At 37.4% G+C, this 27,992-nt stretch overlaps 1 protein-coding gene across 2 annotated transcripts in view; it reads right to left on the bottom strand.

Moving 5' to 3' along the window:
• Positions 1-27,992, bottom strand: part of Lsamp (limbic system-associated membrane protein) — a 604,798-nt gene that overhangs the window by 274,206 nt on the left and 302,600 nt on the right. For both annotated transcript variants that reach the window (XM_005386425.2, XM_005386426.2), the window contains exon 2: positions 4,026-4,258. In XM_005386425.2, the coding sequence (XP_005386482.1) occupies positions 4,026-4,258 (233 nt within the window). The remainder of the gene's footprint in view (positions 1-4,025; positions 4,259-27,992) is intronic.

The raw sequence follows: 27,992 nt of genomic DNA on the forward strand, positions 1-27,992 counted from the left end.
GCAGCAATGGGATTACTCTGGGCTGCACCCAGCATGACAGTAAACCTTACAGAAATACTGGAGCAGCAACAGGATTGTGGGGCTGATCATCATAGTTATCATCATCAGCATCATCATTATCATCATTATTTATTAGGCAAGAACACACGATCTCCAGACATCAGGCTAGGTGATCGTTGAATTTAATCCTTATAATAAATTTAGCAGGATTTAAATGTTTAAATTTTTATCTATAGCTCACATACGACAAAGCTGAACACTGAAAAGAGTAAGTGACTTACCCCAAAGTTTATTTAGATAGGATGAAGGATAAGTGAGATTGGAATCAGGCAGCATGACTACAAAGATCAGTCTCTTAGGCCCTGTTTTTAGTTATTCTCATAGCATCTTTGAACTATGAGGGGCTCTGCCATTAGCTAGTGAAAGAAAGTAGAGTGTTCTTTAAAGTATTTGTTAAGCAACCTGGATATGGTGGCACATGCCTATAAGACCAGCACTAGAGAGCCAAAGGAAGGACAATCACTGTGAGGTGAGTCAGAGGCCTGGGTTACATAGTGAGTTCAAATCCAGCCTGTACTGCATAAGAAGATCCTGTCTGGTGAGAGCGGGAGAGGCAGAGACAGAGAAAGAGAGGGAGAGAGAGAGAGAGAGAGAAATCCTCAAAAATCATGGAGCATGACCAAGGCAGGGCACAAAATATCCAAAAGGCCTTTATACTCTGCTGCTCTGAAGTAGGGCAAAGAGGATGTCAAGCCATGCCGAGACGCAGAATCTTGATGTGGTGAAAACCATGTAGATGTGAAGCACTGCGTAAAACTCAGGGAAAAGAACATGAAGGGATAGGATCCCGGACAACCACAAAGCTGAGTGTCATACATAGGGATGGTTCAGCCGTCTGGTGAAAGAAATCAAATTATTCTAGGCAGTTAAGTCAGATAATACAGTCAGAGAGGGATTGGGTTTCCAAGCAAGTCAGTGAAAGGTGAATACTTCAAAATTGTTGCTAGAAGCACATTTGAAGGGAAGGCCTTGAGATTAAAATCACAATGGCCAGACTTGCATATTTCCCCAAGGAATGAGTGCAAATTTGAGCTTATATTGTAATTGGTACCACTTTGTCTACCTGGGTAGGTGACTACAACACCTGGTCCCATCCCTTTACCAAAACATTCCTGCTTTTGAAGTCAGTCTTAGGACTGACTTAGGTCAAGGTTAACAACATCATCTATCTGTCTTTGCTACCTGCCCCACTTCCCTACTGCATCATTATTAGCTAACCCGCTATACTTGCAATCTTACTGGTTGGTTATAGTTTGACTCACTTTGTATCCATCTTGTGATTTTGCCCTATGAAACATTCTTGAAGAAATAACCTCATTGGAAACCTACTTTGTACCCCCCTCCTGTCTCTCAAGAGCTATTCCTAGTCCTCAATAAACTTTTCCTACTCTTAACCTCCTTCATTCTTTGGAATTCATTCTTTAATCCTGAGAAACATGAACTCCATGCATCTGATGTCCTGCAGGTTGAGAGTTATATCTCTCTTGTACCAAAATGTTTGGATGCACATAATTGTCCAAAAGACCCCCTAGATGACTCAGACCCAAGGAAGAGACAATCTTTTATTCATCCCCCAAGTATGTACAGGCCTTTTGGCTCATTGTCTCTTTGAAGGCAATAAGATTAAGAAGAAAATAGTAATACTTTGAATCAGACAGACAGGGATTTGAAACCCTGTCCCAAGCCTAGAGGGGAGCCCTGGACAAATTCCTTATTCTCTTTGAACTGTAAGCTTTTTCATACATATGATGAAATTATTTACATCTATATAGTAGCACATATTAGAATTAAACAAAACAATAAATAATCAGAACTTGGCAATTGTGTTGGCTTTTTTCCATCACCATGATATTAAGTTAAATATCAGTCAAACTGCCATGGTCTGAGTTCTGATTCTAACCTTTTGGGATGGCCAGGTTTGTCATTTAAAAGTCTACAAATGAATAAGAAAACAAACAAACAAAAAAAGCAAAACAGACTTTGGTGGTAAGTGCTCAGACTTAAACATAAAACTTTGAAGTAGTCCTCAAAGTAAAAAAAAAAAAAAATCCATTTCAGGAGAAAGTGCTTCAAATGTGATTCTGGATCCTCTCAGCTCTCAACTACTCCTTGAACTCTTCGTGTGACCTCGTGGAAATAATGTCAATTTAATGATCTTCTTTCTCTCATTCTTCCTCTCACCAGTGAATAGATTATCTGAATTTATTTAGTGTAGAACAACACAAAACATCTATTGTAGTCTCTGGGAGCCTTCTGATGACAATAAAAGCATTCAAGGTACTAAGATTATGTAGAAATCTTACAACCAACCAGATTTGTCTTCACATAAAAATATACTATAAAGAAACATATGAATAAAATATATCAAAAATCAAAGGACAAAATTCCCATTATAACCTCAATAACTGAGCATTAAGCAAATTATATTCTTTTGTTTGTTTGTTTGTTTTTGTTTTTTTTTTTTCCAGTACCGGGAATCAAACTCACTGCCTTGCGTTTGCCAGGCAGGCACTGTGCTGCTGAGCTAAATCCCCAGCCCCAAGCAAATTATATTCTAAAAAGCCTTACCTACACAAGTTATCACTTCTCATTATTCCATAGAATCAGGTAGAAATTCTCCCTGTTTCTAAGTAGGAGAGTGTGTGTGTGTGTGTGAGTGTGTGTGTTTGTGAGTGTACATGTTTTGAATGTGCTGATAATTTAATTCCTTAATATATTTACATATTTCTACTTATATTTATGTTACGTATTTATCTATTTATATTAAATGAGTTACCTGAGATTTAAAGACTAACATCTCTCCTTATAGAGTTCAAGCATTCTCCGCTAAACGGCAAGGAAAGCACGTTCTGCTTTGGCTGTGATTAGAACTCTACAAATCAGTAGACATGCATTTTATAAGAAATAAAATGAAGCTGTCAGCCATTGCAAATGTACCAAGATAGAGGTCACATGACTGAACTACACTGGCACCAGAGAGTCTCTGATGTATTTTATTCCAGTTTCAATCTATTAATCAGAGAATCTCGGAGAGCAATAATTTAAATGTGGCAATAATCAATTCCATAACAGATTAATAGAAGCTACAGTGAAACTTTGCCACACCACTGACTGCACTAGAATCCTGACAGGAGCCCTAGGGCCATGCCTAATTTGCATTAAATTTACATAAAATTATAAATCAAGACTACACGAACACAGCCCTAATATTTGTTAGTGCTTAGATCTTTCCTGATAGATGGACTGAAACTGCTGTTGGTTTGACTTTGCTTGCAGTAAAACTGTGCAGCTGATCAGCTTTGTTTTCATTCTGCAACTATGGGGAAAGGGACCCAAGAGAAGTATAGTCTGGGGGCATTTCTATGAGTTTTGGGGTTTCCACTCTGTAAAACCATGACTCAGATGTGACTTTGGAAACCCTCAAGGAGAAACAATTTGTCCCTAATGACTATACAGATTCACGACACTGGACATAAGTATGTTGTTTATTGATTGAAGAGACAAACTATACAGAAGTATGGACAGCTAAGAAGATATCCCAGCCTCTGGAATTTTTATTTTCCCAAAAGACTTCAGCTGTGATAAAAACAGAGAAGTATTCATTGTCTTTAGGACAAGAGCAGATACAACCAAGCTTTCTTAAATTCAGCAAATTGCCCTAGTAGTTTAGTAATGTGAGAGTCCTATGGGTCTAAGCACTCTATGTGTTCTTGTTTCCATTTTCAAACTCAAGACCTAGAACACAACATTCTGACTGAAGCACTGGCTCATCATGGCAAGGATGCTCGATCTACTCAGTTGTCTCATTTTAAGTCTATATTCTAAAAGGAAAATAGATACTTAAGTGCAATAATCTATTCTGAAGCCTCTTTTTCAGAAAGGATCTTGCACATATTTCCTATATTGTGATTCCTCTTGACCTCCATCTGTCACCTTAGTATGCACTTATCCCACCTTTTTCTTACCTTGTACGATCAAGTAAACTTGGGAGGTCTTGGGCTCGTGCTGTGTCTGAACCGAGCATGTGTAGGAACCCTCATCATACACATCCACTTTCTGGATTCGGAGGCTGTATTCCAGAGAGTGGCGTTTCTCCAGCTCAACTCGGGGGTCCAGAGACCATTTGTCATGGCCAGCGAAAATGATGCCAGAACGGTTCAACCAGGCCACCTTCGAGTTCTTGTCTTCTACAACGCATCTGATAGAGCAGAGGAATAACGTTAGTGCTTTCACCATAACTGCACATGCCTTCATTCTCCACAGGGCTGGACTCATCAAGCCCAATCAAGAAGAATAATTATATGCATAATGAATTATTACTGTGATATTTCTTGGAGTCCTAAGTATGTTCACTATTTCCTTTGTGATCTAATGGATGAATGTCATTATATTAGATTCGGTTCCATAATAAACAATCTGAGTATGAGTAATACAGGCCAATAAAGTAAATGAGTGCTGACCTCCAAATCGATTATCTTCTTGTTTAAGCAAAGGTCATTCACATAGAATTTCATCAGTGTAAGTATTTTTCCACAGTTATACAATTGATACTGTGGGTTGCTTAGTCCATCTTGAACCCAAATTTTCTTTCATTAATATTTCCTATCATTTTGTATGATGATAGGTTTAAGTTTTGCTCCACAGTTGTAGGAATTAGAGAAAATCTGAGAGTTCACTTTGTACACTGAAGATGTTAGAAGGGCCGTTCCCAGGAACGAGAAGTGTGTGAGCTAGAGCAAGCATAAATGGATAGGTGTGGCATCAAGGAAGTCAAAGCAAACACCCTCTGGCATAAGTTTTATTCCAACTACTGACGGCAGCAGGTTGCCTGATGGCATGATCGCTAACTAGCAGCACTTCTGGTTATACGGAATGAGTGCGATATTTCAAGAGAGATGAAAAAATAAATTTTATAGTTCATATTTCAAAGAATATAAAGGACAAATGCTTGTTTAAATGACTATTTTTTTTTTTAGAAATCCAAAATGCTCTCTTTCTGAAACTGGAAAGAGGGATAAAGAACTAGATCAGTGAAGAACTTCATGCTTCACAGTGAATGCGTTTTTTTTTCCTTGAAATTTTTAGCTAAGAATCTGCAATGAAGAAATAAAGCAAAACTATAAATAAATAAATAAATAAATAAATAAATAAATAAATAAATCCATTCACCCCACCTTCTCTGTGCATTTCTTTGGCAAGACTTTCATCTGCCTCACAGGAGAATAGTTTCAGAACCTGCTCACAGCTGCAGAGACAGCTGCTCTGTACTCTGGGGCATAAGGGACAGGAAGAGTTGGGAGTACAACAGTAGAGCAATTAAAACCATGTTGTCCTTTATTTTCTAAACAGAGTCAAAGCCAGGTTTTTCTCTCAGGTCAAAACAGTTCGGCAGAGAGATTTCACACCTATACACAGAAAAGAAGCTGATAGAAAACCCACACGCTGTCCATAGAGGGATATAAAAGTGAACTCATCTCTCTCATAAGAAGCAGAAAAGTTGAATCCTTTTAAATGCCTCATCTGAGGTACAGAGACCTCCGTATTCAATTATTTTTAGGTGAATCAGGTAGTCCTTTGGAGTGAGAATTTGACTGAAATTGGGTGTCAAGGCACTGCAACTAGAAGTCATGTTATTTACTTTTCTTCTTTCCCTATTTGTTCTCATAAATATAGCCAGATATAGGTATAATTTAGTGTCCCCATTTCCCAGTGTGTGCTTTTCTACCATACAGATGCTACTGGGAATAATTTCTATGTGGGCTTGATAATTTAAAAAGCTTCTCTATGACAAGCACAAGCTTACTTAATGGATGCGCGCTGCTTCTTGCCAGAATTCATTTGAATTTTTTTTTAACTTTTGTGTAGCATCCCTTGTCTGTCCTTGGTGATGATATTCACACCTCCTCTGAAATTAGAGTCGGTTAGAGTTAAATTAACAGGCTGTTTGCTGTCTTATTCTAGACCAACAATGAAACTGTGCAATGTACACTCAAAATATTTTCTTTTTTACTGAGAAAAATTAAAATTTCCCTATGTAAATGTACTTCCTCTTTACCATGTCTCCCCTTGTACTTTTCTCAGCTGCACAGCTCAGCACAATAATAGCCACATTTGCTAAGTCACAGAGAATTACTCTGAATCTCCTTTAGCCCAAAACATTACTCTACTCTGTCCATTCTGAAAGCATAAGGGCTGGGGATATAGCTCAGTGGCATAAGCGTTTGCCTGGCAAGCTTGAGGTCATGAGTTTGGTTCCTGGTACCAAAAAAGAAAAAAAAAAAGAAAAGAAAAAGCATATCAGTTTATACATTAAACAAAGATGGATTTTGCCCCATTCATTTGGTCATCTCCAAAAACTAACTTTGAATAAAATCAGCACATAGGAAATGTCTGTCATGTAAATTAACAAGGCCATACATTTAGACACAGGATGTATGGTTTCTTATCTTCCCTGGCCTCATCCTAAACAGCACTCATGAAAAAATTCAGAAATATCCCTCCTTTCCATGACAAGGTAAAGTTTTAAGTCAGGTCTGTAGGGCCCTTTTCCATTTTGGCATCTTTCATCTGTAGCAAAATTGAAATCACCTGTATTACTATTCTAAGTTATCCTCTGAGAATATTAATATCTATGTGACATAAAGAAGTAGTTGAAGAAGTAAAGAAGTAATTTTGCTAATTGGCTATCAGCAACATTGCCAGACCCATAAAAATGAATCCACTGAAAAGATGCACTGTGTGGAAATTTTGTCATGATGATCTATATAACTCTTAATTTTACTTTGGGTTTCATCTCTATTTAGTTTTTAAATTTATCTTCTAAATACACACAAGTGAAAAGTATGTAGTAATATATACATACACATTTTTTATTGACTCAGATGGTTGGTAAACTTCAAGCCACAAAGCAAAATATAGTACTTTTTAAAAAGAAATCTTTCAGAGTTTTTTGCTTTATAGTCAAAAGTTCCAAATCTTTCAGAGTTCTTTGCTCTACAGTCAAAAGTTCAAAAATAAATGTACTGACCCTATAAACTACAGAACAATCTTTCTGCAATGTTACTAATACATTCCTAATGAAAAATTAGTAAAGGAATAACACAATTTCAGAACTTGAAAATTTCTTTTTCAAATTCTGATTTAAGGCAATAACTATTTGTATTACAAAAGATACAGATAAAAAAGGATGGAAAGAGCCAAATTAATAGTCTCAGTTTATAGAACTATGCTTATTAAATGACAATAACCATCACACAGGAAAATTACAGACCACCTGAGTATACTAAATGAGAAATACTGATATAAAGATCCAGGTTCCTAACATTCTGAGAGAGCTTGCATCTAAGAGGAAATTAGCTTGACCATGTGATAGGTATGCCTGTAGAGTAGCTGAGCATGCTAGGGTCATGTCATCCATACTATTGATAGTATTGAATGCTCTTCCACTTAGAATGGTGCTTTAGTACTGCACTTTGTGGTTGAAAATTGTGTATCTTGGATTGGAGATATAGCTCAGTGGCATAAGTGCTTGCATGGCAAGTGCAAGGTCCTTAGTTTGATTCCTGATGCAAACAAAAAAACAAAATTGTGTATAGTGAGAGTTTATCTCCAATACTCAGCCTGTTTAAGTCAGGTAAATGTAGATAGATATACTGAAAACTATTTTACTGTTGTATGTTGCTTGAATTATTTGAGATTTAGAAAGGGCTGAACCTAAACAGAGTGAATATTTGTGTCAAATGACAGGGTCAGAAAATATCCCTTCAGTTTGGGTGGGATTTGCAGCAGCATATAGGGGATATACTACTATAATATAGTACTACTATAACAGAGAAGTAACTCTCCAGAAATCTTTTTGTGTCAGAAACATATCATTTTACTTGGTTCCTTTAGATAAACTCATCAGACTCAACATTGCATTAAAGTTACTTGCATTCATTTTTACTCATGAGATTATTAAAGACAGTGACATTATTGTAAGTTACCCAGGAGCCCTCACTGAGCCTAGCGGCATAAACACCATGTTTGCAGTAACACTAAAATGTGAAATAAATAAAGTGAATTTCATTTATCAAGTTGTTATTAGGTCATCTATTAAATCTTTATTAATTTTTTTTAGGTAAGGAATAAATTAGCAAGTACTTTAATATTCCTTAAAATTCACTAAAAATATCTGACAGAAAGCAAAACTTATACATAATTATTGGGTTATAGTACAAGGTAAAGATAATTATTGGATTATAGTAGAAAAATGAAATGGAGAGAAGAAAGAATATGCTGTTTTTGCTTCAAAGAAAGATCACTTCTGTGCTCTAAATAATCTAAGTTGCATTAAAACAATATGAAGAAAAGTATAAAGAATTGAATAAGTGTTGAAGAATTTGTTGATTTGAACTATGAACCATTAAATATCAGAATGTTATTTACCTTAACTATACAACTATGATTTTACAAAATCAGCTTCAAAAATAACAGGAAATATTAGCAAGCAAACTTTTATCTTCCCTCCTCAGTGTATCCAAATCCATAAAAGTGATGTGAAAAGTCAATGCACTCATAAAATTTTCAAGCATTGGATCTCTGCAAATGCTTTACACCAAGCATGTTATGCACACTTACATGAACAAGTACATTGACAATTCTAGCTATACTGCACAAGGCTGGGAATTATACTTCTAAAATTATAAATATAGTTGGATCCAGAAAAGAAATGCTCAATTACATTTGAACCAATGGATTACTCAATAGCACAATTGAAGACAGAATATCTATAATGTAAGTGATACATGTATGCCAGATATTAAGCTTGTTTGATTGCTACTAGTTACATTGCTTTATATTTAACAAGCATTATTGGCTAGAAACATATCAATATAGCATTAATATTTATCCATACTTAGCTTTATATAAATTTTTCCTGTTTCTCAAGAGTATAGTCCACTATTTTTCATAGATAATAAATATATTTTATTTGCTTTCTCACAAAATTCTTTATTTAAAAATCTCATTCTATTCCATAAATATATTCAATTTCTTTGTGCCAACTGGAAAATAAATATGCATTAAAATAAGCTAGTAGTTAATGAATCATGCCCCCTTTGTTTTTTATTTTAGTATAATTGTGTAATGACATAATCTTGTACATAGCTAATAGTGACAGAAAAAGTTGTAATGTGGTTGGTTCCTACTTTAATACTGGGCAAATCATCTAATTTCAGTGATTTTTTTCCCTTTTATAAAGATGGTTTAGTAAAAACTAAGGTTAGGTAAGAGAAAATCAATTCAAGTGGGACATTTTTGATGTTTTAAGGAAATATGAGCTGTTTTCCACAGGAAAATTTCTTTTAACTTTTTATATTTTCACATTTGTGAGTCTTCCTTTTTTGTAAAATGTGGAAAGATTCAATATGTGGGTGAAAAGGAAGTCTCCAAGAATATGTTAGCCGTTTATCTTGATGCTGTTTGGTTTGGAACTTCAATCTTCCAAATAAAACCCTTAGTGAATCAGCAAAACTATCAGAGAATCATTTCACTCTAGGAGGAAAGATAATTGGCCTGGCAAGTGATACTATACATCACCAGCATTAAAGTGTGGAATCAGGAAAATTTCTAAACAAGAGATGGAGTAAACCATCATGAAAATATCCCAGACTCTTCTGAGTCAGAAAGTCCTTAGTCTGGCTTTACAACACTATTTTAAGTATAATGAATTCCAAGAACTATGCAAATGCGTTTTTTAAAAACACCAAGTCAGTTAAATACCAAATTTAAGGAATTCTGAATTAGCCATCATTTTGGTTCATCTCTGCATCATTACCAAGTTCTAAGATTAGATTCAGGCAGAAATAAAAAGGGAATTTGGGGATTCACTGCTGACCCTCAGGAACTCCTACTGAAGTCCTTGTTGTTTGCTACAAGAAACCTCAATTCCCTAGCTTTTTTGCTCCCAGCTTTACTTTTTAAACTTCTAACAGTAGAGTAATTTTGTCAAGGTATGTATATTTTTAGATGTAATGTTACTGGGCACTTAGTAGACTACAGTATAGTGTAAACAAATTTTACATGCACTAGGAAATTTTTTAAAAATTCATGTGAATTGCTTTACTGCAATATTTACTTTATCATGGTGAGCCAAAACCAAATCTTCAAAATCTCTGAGATGTGCTGTAATAACCATATCTGATTTTCATGTAATGTTCACTATCATGAAAACATTAGACATATGTTTTGATATTACATGAACAAAGCCGGTGAGGGCAAGTATTTTTATTTTGACACTTGGAAACACTGTGGTTTGGAGAGATAAGTGATTGTACAACGTGTGGCTTAATTTTAAACATACATAGAAGCAGCTGGCTGCCCAAAGATGTCTAATATTATTGAAAACTCAGTGTTTTTCTTCTGCAACACAGAAATAATGACTACTTTTTTTTTATCAGGTTGTAGTTATTAAATGGGCTGATGTATTTAGAGTACCCAATAAGCTTTGGAGGAGTCTAATAAAATTTTCTTCCCACATCCTTTCATAATTTAAAGCTTGAACACTCATTTTGTAGTAGTGCCAGCACTGGGCCAAAGCTAACAACCTCCAAATATTGCCGATTAATAGAAATCTGCAGAGGAAAATCAGTTGGGGGGTTGTGTCCTTGCACATCACAACCCCCCTTGGTCCTCTCTGATCCGCAATGGGTCCCTTAAGTCCCCTAAGATTTAAAAGAAAAGCAAGATGATGCAGCATGGCTATACAGTGTAGCAGTAGGAACTGAGGCTTGAAGGCATCTCTGGAGCATCTTTAAAGGATCTGGGATGCTTGTGTATAGACAGCGTAGGCCTTAAATGTTTTATCACTTTCAATCAGATGTGTTTGGTTCCATAAAAGTCAGAGCCCACATGGGACTGTAACTGAAGCACAGCCTGAAGAGAGGACAACGGCTGACCACCATACTGTGCTCTGTGAATGGCAGAGGACTGCCACAGAAGTGGGGATCCTCCTCAGTTGGAGGAGTCATACCCTATGGACCTTCATAGCGCGAAACCAGGCCTATCTGTTCTTTCTCTGTGGAGGATGGCAATTATACTCTCACTGAGGTAGCAGGATCAGCAAGCACTTCCTTTCCTTTGAATTACAGTCTCCTTTTCTATACAGTTGAGAGAAGATAAGCAGCAATTTTAAATCTCTTTTGTTTTGATTCTCTTATGAGCCTCTATCGTCCTGGGGAGAGAAAACAACCCTTCACTTAAAATAATACAAAACCTGACTTTAGTTATATCTTTGAAAGATTGAATTTGGCTTTGGGATCCTCGCTCAGATGTGTGGTTAAACTGCTCGCTCACTATGCAATTAAAAACAGTTCCACAGCTACTTCAAGAGAAAGTTGTTACCTTCTGAGTCATTAGGAAATAAATATCAAAAATATGCTAAGTTCTAGAAGGAAGAAAAATGTGGTCTGTGCCATGGAGGGTTTAGTCATTATCTCATTCCAGCAGTGAGAAGAAAAGATGCTTGCAATACATTATAACACACTTAGGGTGAACATTGTGATGTACCAGGCATGGCTGTAAAGACAGAAGCATGTTTTCCCAAGTCTCACTTGAAAACTCAGCTCCTAACTTCATAGTCTTATCATAGACAGCATTATGCAAATGCTGTCATTGGAGCAGAACACCATCCTAGTATGACTCATCATTGCATTACGTTCGCTTAGAAATGATTCAGATCAACTTGTGCCCTTTAAGACATGAGAATTAATGGGTTCAGCATGCATGCTGTTACACTGTGTACACACAGAAAATAAATGATTAAATAAGTAAATAAAAAAAACTGCCCATCCCGAACACCATTAAAATGTTTGCCTTCACTATTAGAGTTAGAAGTAAAAGATAAAGATAAAGGCAGATAAATATAAAAAGCTGTAGAAGTCTTTACTTTTAAAAATGTACTTTGTGGACACAAGTGTGAAGTGGGGGCGCTAACAGCTACAAATTAAAGGCGATATTATCAAACAGATCCATCTTAGCTGAAGGAAATGTAGCAGCCCCCTCCCCCAGCTGACAGGAAGCTGATAGATCACTGAGGAATGAATATAAATCACAAGGACATTTCTCACATGGAGAATTACAATCATAAGGACTTTTCTATCTTCCATGTTTGATTTTCTATCACCCACTTTCCACCCCATGTCACTTCCTATATTTCTTATTTCCAACATCATTTTTTTCTTCAGCATTGTCTTCCAAAGGACAGGGGTGTGAGGACTTCACCCCTGTGTTTGACAATCTGTTATTGTGGTTTTTCTTTCTCTCCTGGTTACATCTTCCTCCTCATCTAAACCTTTCACTGAAAGCTAGCCACACTTGAACAGATCCACAATTAGGCTGTGAACTAGAGTTGAAGCCAGGTGATCTAAAAGAACTTTAAGAGATACAGAAATAGTTGGACTTAAGCAAGAAGTAATGAGTTTGAATGAAAGACCAGCTGCGAGTGTTACTCTTGTGAACCCAGCTTTCTCAGAATAGAGAATAATAAAAGTGACTCCAGTCTTCACCTCCACAAATCATTGATCCAGGAAGAGTGAAGAGGGTGGAAGGAAGTAACTAGTATCTGAATTTGAGAGCAAGAAGAAGGCAAAGGCTTCATGCCTTGTAATACTATACCAACCATGTAGGTCAACTAAAATCTCACAGCTAGTCTAAGCTCAAGAGAGCTGGGCATACAGCTCTGGCAAACACAATGTTACGAGCTTGATTCCCAGTACCAAAAAAAAAAAATGTTCAAGGGAAATCTGCAGGTGCTGGAGGTGAGAGAAACACCATGAGTCCTAGGAAAGACCCGATGACTCAAAGCCACCGCCTTGTTTGCCTGAGGGCAATTATATTCTATCTTCCAACTATCTCTGTCCCTGGATTACTCTAGCATTGAAACTGTAAAGTCTGGGAGAGAAGACATGAATCTAAGTGAAGATTAATACAGCACTGTTTTCAAATTGTTCCTCTATTTCTTGTGGATTAATTTGCACTGCTTACGTCAAGACCTCTTGACATGGCATCAAGAACTGTTGAGATCTCAATAAATGCTTGGGATTCGGACTTGTCCACCAGAGTGAAGGATATTGGATCATACTTCATAACCTCCACTTTCCCTCTTGGAAAAGTCACCTTTGTTTGGCTTTATCAAGACCGCCCTTAGAAGGATACTGATGATCTGCAAGTTGGCGGATCCAATTGGCTTTTTTTTTTTTTTTTTCAGTTTAATCTTTTCAAAGCTCTAACACCATTTACAACATATTCTTCAGTTTTTGTCTCTTCTCCTAACTCTCCCACTATTTCTCAATTTCCACAATTGTTTATTCTTTCTTCCTTCTCCTTTTATATGCTGCTGTCCTCAGGATTCTGTTGCTTTGTTCTGTTTTGTTTTCTGACCTCATGGAGCATTCCTAATACGTTTCTCTAATATTTGGGTTTTAATTATACTTTATGTGATTGAAATCTAAAACACCATACCCACTGTTCCTAGGTATGTGATGGCACCTAGAATTTAACATGTCCTGATCTAAAATTTACTATCTTCCAATTTATTCTTCTAAATTCCTGGTTTTCATTGAATGTAACCATAATTTATCTCTGAACCTGTTTATAGCCACAGAGATATTCTTATGTTCCTTGTACCCTTTGTGTTATATAATCAATTTTTTTTTTTTTTTACATTTTTGGACTAAAATTGACCTCTACTTTCTATCATCCCTTCTTTTTTTGTCAGCACCTTGTCATCTATTATCAACCTCACTGTTTAGTGTTTAAAATGGTGCTTGGCTCTTCAGCCCTTACCCATAGCTACTCCTTCCCTTTGTCTTTTATGTTGAGCAGAATACATATGAAGATGACTGTGTATGTCATCCTCTTGTTAACTGTTCATGGACTTTCCATCTGTTAAAGTGAAACTGCACAGAAAAAGATGTATCAGTTTAACCCATCTTTTCAGCCTCATTTTTTGACAGTACACTCTCTCCACTTTAAACTTTTTATTTATTCAGCAGCACTATGGATTGAGCCCAGCGCCTCACACATTCAGACAAGCAGTCTTACCACTGAGCTATATCCCAATCCCTTTTCATTTTATTTTGAGACAAGAGCTCTCTACTAAACTGTTCTCAAACTTGTAATTCTTCTGCCTGAGCCTCTTGAGTAGCTGGAATTATAGGGGAGAGCCACTATATATGGCTCAGTGTTATTCTTTATGGAGGTTTCAATCGTACTATTCCTAGCTTTGGTTTTCCCTTTTCTTTAAAAGAGCTCTTGCATCCTTTTATCAGCTCTGTCTTACTATAAAACATCCATCTTAGATGTGCCCTCCTTTGTGAAGTATTCAAGTCTCTTATGCTAGCATTGCAATTCTTTGTTTTTGTGCCTTTCATCACTGTTTCAGGAGTTCTTCAAGACCTTGTTCTTCATCGTTTGCATCTGTGTTGCCTGACGCCTGAAAAATGTGTGACACAGAAAGCTGCTCACTACTTATTCAGCAGATGAAGAGATAGACCAAGAATATTTCACTGCTCATCTCAAATGGAATCTCCCTCTCGTAATACAATGTTGAGGGTGGAAGAGTCTTACCACTGCAAGAGATTTTAAAAGTGTCCTTGTGATAGGACAAAATGTGATTTTCTTATCTGAACTACACATATCTCATTTTTCTTTTTATGTTGCTACCATTTTTTCTAATTCTTTTTTGCCCAGAAGAAATAATGATAGAATTTCTATGATACATTGGTGATGTAGATGCATAAAATTTTTGAAAAGAAAAAAAATGTGAGATGGAAACTTTGTAACTCAAAGATTTATTTCTGAAAATATGCCATGGAGTGCAAACAGAAAATATTTTCAAATATACCGGGGGTCCTCTTTGAATTTGTCAGATTTAACCAGGAAATTTGATTTAATCTTGTGAAATGTGTTGGTTCTTATGCCCTAGTAACTCATACTCAGGGACCCAAATGGACACTTTTTAACCCATACTCAGAAGTTGGACTAAAGATTAAGCACCTCCAAAAACATAACCTTCTTTCTGAATTTACACAAGGTTTGGGAGTAGGTCCTAACCAACTTTGTCACTGCTCATCTCTAGTGAAATAGGATAATTTGGTCTCCCAGAACATTGCAAATTTTTTCTGCTCCACTTCAGTTCTCCGTGAAATTAGCAATTATTTTCTTCCTTCATGATAATACAATAGAAAAGAAAACCAGACATGATGATAAAAAGGTGCATTGAGTGGGCCTTCCTCCCCTGATATTTTGTTGTTTAGGAGGCCACTGAAAGTAGGAATTTGAGAAGCTCCCAGTCCATAAGAAGCACTGTAGTTATTAAAACAAAACTATGTTTCATTCTTTATTATTTAGATACCTGTCATATATATTGTAGTGGATTGACAACTGGTGGTCAACTTATAACCCCCAGCTAAACTGAGTAAGTATAGTGCTGGGTGTGGGAGGCCCACCTGAGGACTGTTGCCAGCAGCATAAGAGGCAGAACTGGAGAAGGAGGAAGAGAATCTTGAGAGCTGAGAAAAGACTGCTGGGAGCTGGTAGAAGCTGTAAGGAGCTGTTAGGTCTTTTGGAGGAACTTGTCATGCTGACTTTCCTGATGAAATCGGCTGTTTTCATTCTCCAAGGAGCTCAGGGCCTTGTTGGCACTGAGAATAGCTTCAGTTCACTTTGGGGGAGCTCTGGTCCTCACTTTGAGCATCGCTTCATGGCTCTGGAGGGGAAGATGGTGCACTATGCAGTCTGCTGGAGAAGTTTGTTGCATTGGCTTTCCTGATGGGAACTCAGCCATCTTGATCATCAGAGGAGCTCGGCACCTTACTGTTGCTGAGGATGGCTGTGGTACTTTTCAAGGGGGCCCTGGTTCTTACTTTTCATGTTGCTTCCCAGCTCTAGTGCAGATCCCTCAGCCTGCTAGCACAGATCTTCATCCCGCTAGCACAGACTTCCTAGATTCCAACATTGACCTTTGGGCCTTCCCAGCACAGATCTGAAACAAACCTGCATGAGATACTTTTATGGGCTCTGGGCCTCCAGTTGGATTCATGGGAGGCACTGTTATGGGCTCTGGGTCTTCAGCTGGATTCGTGCAGGACATTATAGTGGATCCAGGCCCTCAGCTGGATTCTTTGTCTACAGTGTGTGAACAGATTTCCTGCACTCTTTTGTATATCATTCTCTGAGTGATTATTATAAATGATCTTATAAACTGGGTGTCCTGTATTACACTGTTTTCCCTTGCAGAAAACCCCAAACCATATAAAAATTGGTACTGAGAGTGGGATGTACTACATGACCAGCTGTCAGAGGAAGAGAAGGCTAGGGCCTGGTTTATGGATGGCTCTGCATGCTATGCAGGCACCACCTGCAAGTGGACAGCTGCAGCATTACAGCCCCTTTCTGGGACATCCTTGAAGGACAGTAGTGAAGGGAAATCATCAGTGGGCAGAACTTAGGACAATGCAGTTGGCAATACATTTTACCTGGAAGAAGAAATGGCCAGATGTGTGACTGTATACTGACTCATGGACCATAACCAACAGTCTGCTGGATGGTCAGGAACTTGGAAGGAACATAATTGGAAAATCAGTGACAAAGATATTTGGGGAAGAGGTACATGCATAGATCTCTCCCTATGGGCAGAGGATGTAACAATATCTGCTTCCCATGTAAATGCTCACCAAAAGGTGACATCAGCAGAAGAGCAGTTTAACAATCAAATGGATAAGATGACTCATTCTGTGGATAGTGGCCAACCTCCTTCCTCAGCCACCCCTGTCATTGCCCAATGGGCTCATGAACAGAGTGGCCATGGTGGCAGGGATGGAGGTTATTCATGGGTTCAGAAACATGGATTCCCACTCACCAACACTGACCTGGCTATAGCCACTACTGAATGCCCAACATACCAGCAGCAGAAGCCAACACTGAGTCCCAGATATGGCACCATTCCCTGGGGTGATCAACTTGCAACCTGGTATGTTGATTATATTGGACCACTTCCATGATGGAAGGGAATATGCTTTGTCCTCACTGGTGCAGACACGTATTCTGGATATGGATTTACCTTCCCTGCACATAAGGCTTCTGCCAAAGTACCATCCATTGACTCACAGACTGCCTTACCTACTGTCATGGAATTCTACATAGCATTGCCTCTGACCAAGGAACATATTTTACAATGAAAGAAGTGAGGCAATGGGCTCATGCTCATGGAATTCACTGGTCTTACCATGTTCCTCACCATCCAGAAGCAGCTGGATTGATAGAAAGGTGGAATCATATTTTGAAGACACAATTACAGTGCCAGCTAGGTGGCAATAGCTTGCAGGGCTAGGGTAAGGTACTTCAAAAGGCTATATATGCCTTGAATCAGTGTCCACTACATGGCACTGTGTCCCCCACTGCCAGGATTCATGGATCCAGGAATCAAGGGGTGGAAGTAGGAATGGTACCACTCACCATTACCCTTAGTGATCCACTAGCAAAATTTTTGCTTCCTGTCCTCATGACTTTTTGTTCTCCTTGCTTAGAAGTCTTAGTTCTAGAGGGTGGAAGGCTTACACCAGGGAGCATATCAATGACACCACTGAACTGGAAGCTGAGATTTATCCCTGGTCATTCGGGTCTCCTAATGCCTCTGAGAAAACAAGCTCAAAAGGGAAACACAGTGTTGTCAGGGGTAACTGACCCAGACTATCAAGGAGAAATTGGCCTACTACTCCACAATGGAGGAAAAGAATATATGTGGAGTGCAAGAGATCCCTTAGGATGCCTCTTAATATTACCTTGCCCTATTATTAAAGTCAATAGGTAACTACAACAACCCAATACAGGCACCATGACAAATGGTTCAGAGCCTTCAGGAATGAAGGTGTGGGTCACTGCACCAGGAAAAGAACCAAGACCTGCTGAGGTGCTTGCTGAAAGTCAAGGGAATGTAGAACAAGTAGGGGAAGAAGGTAATTCTAAACACCAGCTACGACCCTGTGACCAGCTACAGAAAAGAGGATTATAATGGTGCTATTTCTCCCCTATATGATCCTGATATAAGATAATATTGATAGACTTAACACTGGTTCTTAAGGACTGTTAAACCTGTGTACAATGTTCAAGTTATGACATTACAAGTGTAAATATTAACCAAAGAAAATTTACATTCTATTTGGATGAGTGAATTAGTCCATTTCCATTTGTACAAAGGATAGCTGTAACATGTTAGATACAGTTATATGCATGTCTTTTTATCTGGAGATTATTTTTAAGAAATGTGTCTGGTTGCCAAGTTGACAAGGGGTGGATTGTAGTGGTTGATTGATTATGCTAACTTAAGAAGTTTAGAAGTTTAACTAAACTTGGGTCAGAAATTGGCTCAGCAATTCTGCACCCTAGGGTGTAGAGGAGTCACTGTAGGGTGGTTCATCACCTAGATGACATAAAAGGGAAATGAGGAAGGACAGAGGGGCTTCCATTCTTCAGAGGAGCTCCAGTCTTCACCGTTAGCTTGGAAGTCCTCTCCTGGCTTCTAGTGCAGACTCTTTGGCTTCTGCCTTGGATCCTTCAGCCTTCCGTCACAGACCCATCGGGCTCCTGATACAGATTTGCACAGAACGCTGCAGTGAACTTCAGACTCTGGACTGAATCCTTCGCTCTTCAGTGTGCAGACACCCTCTGCACGCTTCCTCATCCAAGTGACTGGCTGACTATTGTAAGCCAATCTTGTAATTTCTTACACATTTGTACATCTTGTGTTGTATCTGTCTCTCTATTAAAATTCTTACTGAGATATATATGTATATATATATACGAGAAGGGGGAAACACAATCTCCAGATGTTAGTGTCTGTATTCAGCCAGGATTAACAATTCAGCCATTGTATTCACAATTCTGGATGTTAGTGTCTGTATTCAGCCAGGATTCAGCTAATACTCCCAAATCAGCCTGACTGGGCTATAACACCTGTGCCCCAATATTTGGTTAAATATTAGTTCTGCCTGTATCTGTGAGGGTGTTTCCAGAGAAAATAAAACTGGAATTGGTAGATTGAGTAAAGCAGATGTCTCCCAAGTATGGGTGGGATTTGCCTCATCAGACAGAATTCTTAGAGCTAGGTCAGTAGTTATTGCTTTCCAACTTCAGCTGGAATTTACAGCATTGCCACCCCAGGTTTCAGGTTTTTGGACTGTACTCCAAATATACAACTCATTCATCTGAGTCTCTAGCTTGCTACCTGAATATTATGGGATGTCTCAGTTTTTACCATCATGTGAGACAACTCATCACACTGGAAGAAAAAAAAAATATATATATATATGTAGTTTCTCTGAAAATCCTACGCTAATAAGGTAAATATTAACAAAATATATTAATGGTTTAGAACTGAGCTTATCCCAGTCTGCTATTTTCTCTATGTTCTTTCATGTTTTCTAAGTAAATAATTTTCTAATGTTCTTGGTTTGTAATCCCCAATCACAGTATTTCCCAAAAGAAAGTATAACTTTTAATACATTTCCTATTAAAAGAAAAAACTACTAAAGCTCATCTTATCAACATGTTTTATTATTTGAACTTCAAGAATATTATATATAGCATTAGTCAAAGGTAGATCATCATGTTTCTTTTGCCATATTAAACACCATATATATATATTATCTTTAGAATATAGTAACCTGCTAGTCTATAAATTGTGTTTTTGCTAATATTTTGTGTCACTTCCTCTCACTCCATCTCTGGTTTTGTAATGCTGTTTGTTTTGTGGACACCATAATGATAATGTACTCTATGTAACAAAATGGCTTTTAACTTTTTGTAACTTTTCCTTTTTGCTCTTAGGTGATGTGAGCCCCTTCACACTTATGAACTTTCTTCTATGTAGAAAACCATGTGCCGTGTCAGATGATGCTTTGCAGTAAAATTAAATTTCTTCAAACTATAAAATGAAAGCATCAGAGTTCTTAATTTCCCTGTTCTAAGTACATCAGTGCAGAAATAATGGGAGGGCACAGAAATCCTGAAGGTACTGAAGAGAAAACTCTCTACCAATAATCATAATTTTAAAACTCAATTCTGATGGATCAGTCATTGGGATATAATACCTGAATTACAGAAGGTGGTGACTGAGCATGAGAAAACAGGAACTGCGGCAGTGTGCCCTGACAGGTGTGAATGAAAGCACAGGTGTTTAAAGAATTATTGCTTATTACGTGTAACAATACTTCTAATGGAGCCTTAGCTGACTTTTTCTCAATCACTGAGCTCAGCACAAGGCTCCGTGTGAGCACAGAAATCAACGTGAGCACTGCCCAGCGAGTCTGATCTGAATATTTCTAGTCATCTGAGCAGTTTATACTTAATGATTTTTTTTCTAATTGTCTGCTTTTACAAGCAAAATGGCAAGAGTAACATGAAGCAAGACCAAAGCTACACATTTGTTACAACACAGCTCACTGTATCAGCCCCAGACAATAAATAAGTGAAGCAAGCTCTCCAGTTTTCCATGTGTAGTAATGTTTCAGGGGGGCCAAAGTTGTTAGATGTGAGTTTGGACAAAGCCACAAAAGAAATTCAAGAAACCAGCAAAAAACCACAACCCCAAAACAGATAAAACATGTTTGTGTTTTATGTTCTTCAATGCAACTCATCCAGTCTTCTGTCCATGGTGGGGGGAATATCTATTACACACAGAGCATTAGAAAAGATTTTCAATTTTACATCAGATAGTAACTTGAGCCTCTGTCATTATTTTCCTTTCAAACCCCATTTTGAATCACTTAGAAAGTCAGATACTGTAGTTACATAGGACAAATATTGTAGAAAGTAGAATTTATTACAATGTGTGATTCTTTGCAAACCATTCACAAGTAACTTCTCTCCATTTCTCTAAAATGGCAAAATGTAAGGTACTGTCTTATGTTATTCCACAAACTTAAACTTGCTCACCTTTCCTTTGTAGGAGTAGATACTTCTATGTGACCATGCCAAAATAGTTCCCCATGATCTCATATTTGTACCATTCCTGAAAATCTAAGAAGTACATATTAGAAGCCTGAATCCTCCTTGTCTTATCAAATACGCTTTTACTTGCCATACTCAGAAATTATTACTGGGGGCATAGCATTAGGAGAGACCTGTTACATGTGGTGTACCAGGTACGTTCATCCAATACACCTCCATGAGCAAAAAGGCTTGCTCGTTAGCAAGCATGAACCTAGAAGGGCCACCTATTCCTTAAAAGCCTTTTGGACATTTGACAGGTGTATAGGAGAGTGAGAATTATGAAGGCATTTTTAGAGTTCCTGGTTTGATAAGAGAGATTTTTCAGTTTGACTTGGAAAAAATGTTCAGCCATAGTTGGTGATATACACTGCAGGGTAAAGGAACATTTATTGCCAGCCAATCTTTTGAGGGCTGTTCCAGACCCTGGAAAATCATGATGTGAAAGGACCAACTCTCACAAAGACTTCCCAGGTTCTCACACAGTCTGCTGACTGCCAGGCATGCTCTTTGTCTAAAAAGTTAACTATAGGACAGTTGATTCTGTACTGCTGTATGGTCACACAGCCATTGCCACCGAGACATAGCAGCACAGGGAATAAATGCCTTCCTGCGATCAGTCTCAAGTTTTATTTAGTCTGACTGGTGCCTAACAGAAGGCTTTTCCTGATACTATTCATGAATTTTCACCACGGCAGAAATTAATTCTTTACCCCCATCAGTGCTGTGCAAATGTTCAAAAGATTTATTTAGAACCACTTCATAAATGTCAACTGGGCCTATACTATGCAAAAGTACATTTTCATTAGTCAGTTATTATGCTTTTTCTTCCTTCTTTCTTTTTTATCACTCATTTTTTGCCATAGATTATTTTAAAAAGTGTTTAATATTTTGTTGCACACATTTGAAGAGTATTTGTTTCTTTTCTGTTTCATTAATTCTGCTAATTTATCAATTAATTGAGCTAATGCCATTCACTTCCTTTTCTTGACTGTCCTGATAAGAGTTTTTAAATGAAAGATATATTGGTTGGCTTTAAACACTTGAAAACACTTTAAAATGTGTTTTCAGCAAGGTAAAGGTGGTTCCTTTAGTGGAAGTTGGCACAAAATCCAGGGGACTCCAGCAACAAGTTGGCAGCATGTGAAAGTACTTTTCTTCTGCCAGCCAGCACTGAATTTTCAAGGCAAAGGGAGAGAGATAAATAGCAGGTTTAGATAACACAGGACAGCTCCTCCTCCAGTACATGAAAGATAATTCCTCAGAGCGATTTGCCTGGATACAAGCCATGTGCTCTTCCCCAGGCCTGCTTTCTTCTAGGTAGAAGACTTCCTAGCTGAGTAGAAAAAATAGAAATTTGCATTGTAACCTACCCAGTGTTGAATACATAGGACAACTGGAATTCTAAAGAAAGGGCTTTTAACTGGAGCATCCAAGCAGTAAAGGGATTCCCTTAGGAATATGGATCCTGGAACCGTATCTGATCAAAACCAACCACTTTTTGCTTGTTTGTTTTTGTGGTCCTGTGGATTGCACCTGGAACCTTTTTAATGAATTACACTCCCAGTCCATTATTAATTATTATTATTAATTATTATTATTATTATTATTTTATTGTTTATTTTTGAGACAGACTCTTAGTAAGTTGTTAAATTGCCCACAGTGCATGTGAACTTGTGAAACTTTTGTCTCAGCTGGGATTATAAGCATGCATCACCACACCCTGCTCCAATCACTCATTTAGAGTAGGCAGTTGGGCTCTTTCAGAAAGTCTATATGTACAGTGGAGATCAAGATGAGAGAGAAGAACCAAATTCAACTGGTAGTCAGCATACAGTAGATGTAGCTCTGTATATAGTCAGTTTACACAGTTGGTTAGTATTTCCTATCCCTAGAACTCAAAGGAGAGTATAAAGATGAACAATAAGCTTGTAAAAGACTATAATGAGAACACTAATATCTAAAGACTTAAACAACTCACAGTCTGAAAGAGATCATTTTTTAAAATTAAATGTTACAATCCTATGCTTTAGAATTTAATAGATGGCTCGTATGATCTATGACTCAAACATATCTTAAAGTTCTTAGTGCATGGGAACCAGCCTAGAAAGATGGGAATTTGGAAGACTGGATCTGAAACGGGCCATAAGGCAGGATTGGTATCTCCCTGAAATTAGCAAGGAAGGAAAGAAAAAGCTTGGTTTGAAAAAAAAGAATAATTAGAGGAATTAATTGAGCCTCTCCAGGGAAATTTCTCATAAATTCTTGAATACTTCTAACTACCATGACTTGATATTTTAAATTTGATTTTCAATATTGTCAATATATTCCTGAATATTCTGTAGATTTGAGAGAAGATTTCAAGGTATTTCGATAAGTACTAGAGAGCTCCGGCTTCTGGAATTCCAGCACAGAATTTTCTTATTTTTCCCCCCAGTAGATTCAGTCAGATGGAGAAAGATAGAGATTCATATACAGCAAACAATATGCCAAAAGAGTATGAGAGAAAATATAAGGCAGAGATAAAGAGGCACTCACAAACTCACCATAAAAATGTGAGGAAGAAGAGACTGAAGAGAGATTGACTTAGAGCAACTATGAGAGAATTGCGTTTAAAAATATGAAAAGTCAAAGAAATTCTCTAACAGACATGGATAATGTTTTTGAAGGTAGACGATACAGGGAAGATAAATGATGTCATGCTCTCTTTTCAGCACAAGCCATGCTGTTCCTCCTGCCATTTGTAAAACAACAAAGTTAAATGATTAGAAATGATGTAGAGAAGTCTTGAAATATAGGAAAATCTCAATTTGATATTTTATGATTACAAAATAACATCTGGTCTGCACCTAAGGTTCAGAAGGGATAGAAAAGCATAGAAGAAATCAGTCATAATATTAACAGTAGTTATCTCTGGTGATTTATGTTTAAACCCTACTCACAGACATACTCATATTTCACTGGATTCATACTGATTTTCCAGTTCATGTGTTTTTGAACTTTACACTTGAAATTACTCTAGTCATAGCATGTTAATCATAGAAATGTAATAACTCTCTTATCCACTTACTATTAACTCTTGAAGGTGTTCTTATAAAATATAGTAATTTGGGATGACCTGTATTGATACCTGTACAGTTCACCATGGATGAGATGAACTTTTGATATCGCTTCACTGTGCTTAGTAGAATTAAATGGAGATGTAATTAGGGGAGTTGTTTCCCTGAACCAACAGTCACTGTCCCTCACTACCATTCTCAGGACGAGGAAGTGAGTCCAAGGTTATCCCTAACTAATGTTTGGTTATGTCCCAAGTTATATTTGCCACTGCATGGAAAGATTCAGAATAGTGAGTACTACATTTGATCTTGACCAAAAGGCTGAGAAGCAATGAGATTCAGAATAACGGGCAGAAGCTGATTAAGAAAATTCAAATCTCAGCTACAGAATACACCCATTGTAATAATTTAGACAAAGTATCTCACCTCTCTAAGTCTCATTGGTTTATTCTGGGCTTAATAAAGCATTAAGTTAAAAGACCTTTGATTATAGGCGCCATGAGAGCAATTGCTAGTCGATGCATATTCTTTTGACACTGTTATCATTATCATCGCTATTATCATGTTTACTAATCATGAAATAGAGCAAAGGAGGATGAGATGTGAGACTTTCTTTTCTGAAAAAAGTGCAGACTATGGTTTCTTTCCTGAAACTATTGCAAAATGCAGGAACACTGGGGAAATCTCAGAAATGTTTCTTTTGAGGCAAATACTTATTTCTAATTTGCTGAGTTGAACTTCTAAGTGGGAAGGAAGGAAATATATAGAAGACCATGTTGAAAATGTTGAACTTTATCTAAGCTGTGTGATCCCAGAAAGCAAGGGTGATAGGAGATTCTCCACCCTTTTGGGTTCCAGGATGCGTCTAACCATAAAGGAGCCCAGCGCTGTGACGGAGAGTAAGACCACACCATCCTTCCTCATGGTCTTGGATGAGGCACAGTCTGTCCAGTGCAGCCTGTCCACACCTCCCAGACTCCTTTGCTTCCCTCTCAGGCATCTTCATTAATGAGCATTCTTCTTATTGAAATAGTCTAATACTATTTCTGTAATTTTCTGGTGCCCTTTGCTTTTTATAAAGTGTGTCACAAACTTCTCTGTGCCAGGTTACTTTTGGGGACCAGGGGCTGGGAGCAATGCCCAGAACCACTCTGGGCAGTGCATTTGTGAGCAAGAGGAACATAGAAAGGGAAATATTAATTCCTTCTGGAGAAAGAGTTTGTTTTTATATGCTCTCATTTCACAAAATATATGCATTCCAGAAATGCATTTTTTTCTGGTGCCTTAGGGACTGCTATTAGAAAACCAGAGATCCTGAGTGCAATAAAATAAAATCTGGAGATGTAGTAAAATCAGAAAACAGTAGTACCATTTTTATACTCACATAGTTAAGAGAAATAGTAACTTTGCTTTTATAAAACAGTGAAACTAATACTCTCAACATTTGTAATCTTTTGTACCCACCAATAATCACATAATGAAAATCCTGAAAGTGAACCCCTTGGGTAGATTTCAGACTCTAATAGTTTCGCTACACTTTGGATGATTCCTTCACGTGGATCATAAAGTTAGGAATTTCACATTTCTTGTCTATTCAGTTAGTTATTATGTCAGCAGGATGCAGAGTTCTCTGAATTTTATTATGTTTTCATTTTATTTTATGATGCTGGGTTAACAGTCAAGTATCACTGTCCTTAGAGTCTAGGATAGCTTGCAAATGTAGAAGTTTTTCAACAGTGTTTTATGAAGTGGAAGGAACTGTTTTGCTTATTATTCATCTCTAAGTAATTGTTTGTATGTCTGTAGGATTTCAGAAACACATGAATGAAATTTTCAGTCTAGTGCAGATTTTATGAAATGATAAAATTAAAAGTGGATGTGGCTTGCATTTGAAAACCTTACTGTTTTTCATAAAATAAACCAGTACATTTGTATTACTTTTAATACATATGAATCTGTAGTTGAATGTAGATCAAAGCTGAAAGGACCCTGTAATAAATGAGAAAGGACAATATTTGGTCATCTATTCTGGACCAAGGACTGTCCAAATGCATTTACATATATTATCAGATTTTATTCTTTTATCAATCTATGTAAGGTAGATGCTCTGACTATTCTTATGTTCCAGAAGAAGAAAGTTATTCACAGATAGGTCAATCTTAGTTAATAAATGGTAGCACCAAGTATAGAATCTTGGTATAGAAAGTTCAGCTCTCTGAATACATGGCAGGATTTTCTCCTTCCTTTCTCCAGCAGGTATCTTGTTCCTTTTCTGTTTATTTAGTAACCAACTGATTAATATTTGCAAGAGGTAAATTATTTTACAAATTTTATCTCTACCAGTTAAATGTAAAGGAAAAAAATGGTTCAACTTTGTTGAGTACAGAACTCTAGATTTGAAATTATTATTTCTGTAGGTCTCTTCAAATATTTTCTTGCTGACCTCTAAATCCCAGGGTTGCTATTGAAATGTCCAACATGATTATGGACTCCCTTAATGTGACTTGTTTTTCTGTTCTTTTCCCTACTTGGGTATTTCTTGGTTCTTTTGTATATCACAGTATTCTGAAATTTCATATCTTGTACAGCCATTGTTTTTAACCCTTTCAACCTGAAAATTTACATTCTTCAACTTAATAAATTATTATTATACTCTTTCAATCATCCCTTCCTTTCATTTTTCTCTACTTTTCTTCCTGTAATTACTGTTACTGTGATAGCAGACCTCTTTGACTTTTTCTTCTCTTTCTCTTCTTCTCCTTTTGGTCTTTATTTTGCAACCTTCTTTCTTTGGCCTAGTCTTCTCCAAGGACTTTTCTCAGTTTTGAACGTCACTGGGTCTGCTGAGCATTCCATTTCCAGTAATGCATTTTTAATTTCCAAAACCTCTTCATTTTATGGCTGTAATATCTTCTCTTGTCTAAGAATTTTAATAATACTTAAAAATTTTCTCCTGCTCAACTCCTCTGTTTTATAAAGTTGCCCTTATCTATTGTTTTATTGTATTTTCCTTGTTTCATGTTAGAAACATTTTTTAGGTTTCTGGAAATCATCATATGTGGTCATTAAAGTGGGAAATAAAATGGAGGAGCAGTCTAGGAAGAGTCTAGTAACAGTTGACATGTGCTTGGAAGAGCAATCTAGGAAGAGCAGTCTAGAGACTCTGTGTGCTGCATCAGAAGCATGGGTACTTTGAAGAAGTTGTGCAGGGCAGGCCATGCACAGGATCTCTGGCCAACAGCAGCAGCTCACTCCAATCTACTAGCCATGTCTGTCAAGCAAGGGACCTGACAATTGGTAAAAAAGCCTGGGTCACGCAGAAGAGCTCACTGCAGGCTGAACATCACAGAGCAACCTTAATCTATACCACATGGAAAAAAGGCTCACATAATCAAGTTCTCTCTACATTATTGGATTTTTTTTGTGTGTGTCTTTTTGAGACAGGGTCTTGCTATGCAGTTCAGGCTGGCCTTGAGCTCACTTTGTATCCCAGGCTGATCTCAAACTCGGAATGATCCTTCTGCCTCAGTCTCCTGAGTGTGAGGATTACAGCTGTGGGCCACCATGTCCAGCTCCCTGGATTTTGAGATATAATGGTTGTCATTTCAAACCATGTTTGGATTTTCTCATTCAGCAAAAGAGAACCAAAGCATTAGGCTTATAAGGGCCATGATAGAAAATATTGGTTAATGAAAATACGTTCAATCTGTATAAAGATTTTTAAAACCATTACTGAAGCTTCCGAATCTGTAGTTGAGGCACCTCGGCTTGGACTTCACTGCAGGGTGACTCTGGTGTGCTTTTTATCAGAAGAGGCCTTCATGTCTTTTCTTTTGTCCCTCCCTC

Source organism: Chinchilla lanigera, unplaced genomic scaffold (genome assembly GCF_000276665.1).
Source record: "Chinchilla lanigera isolate Chin_1 unplaced genomic scaffold, ChiLan1.0 scaffold00026, whole genome shotgun sequence".
NCBI classification, from domain to species: Eukaryota; Metazoa; Chordata; class Mammalia; order Rodentia; family Chinchillidae; genus Chinchilla; species Chinchilla lanigera.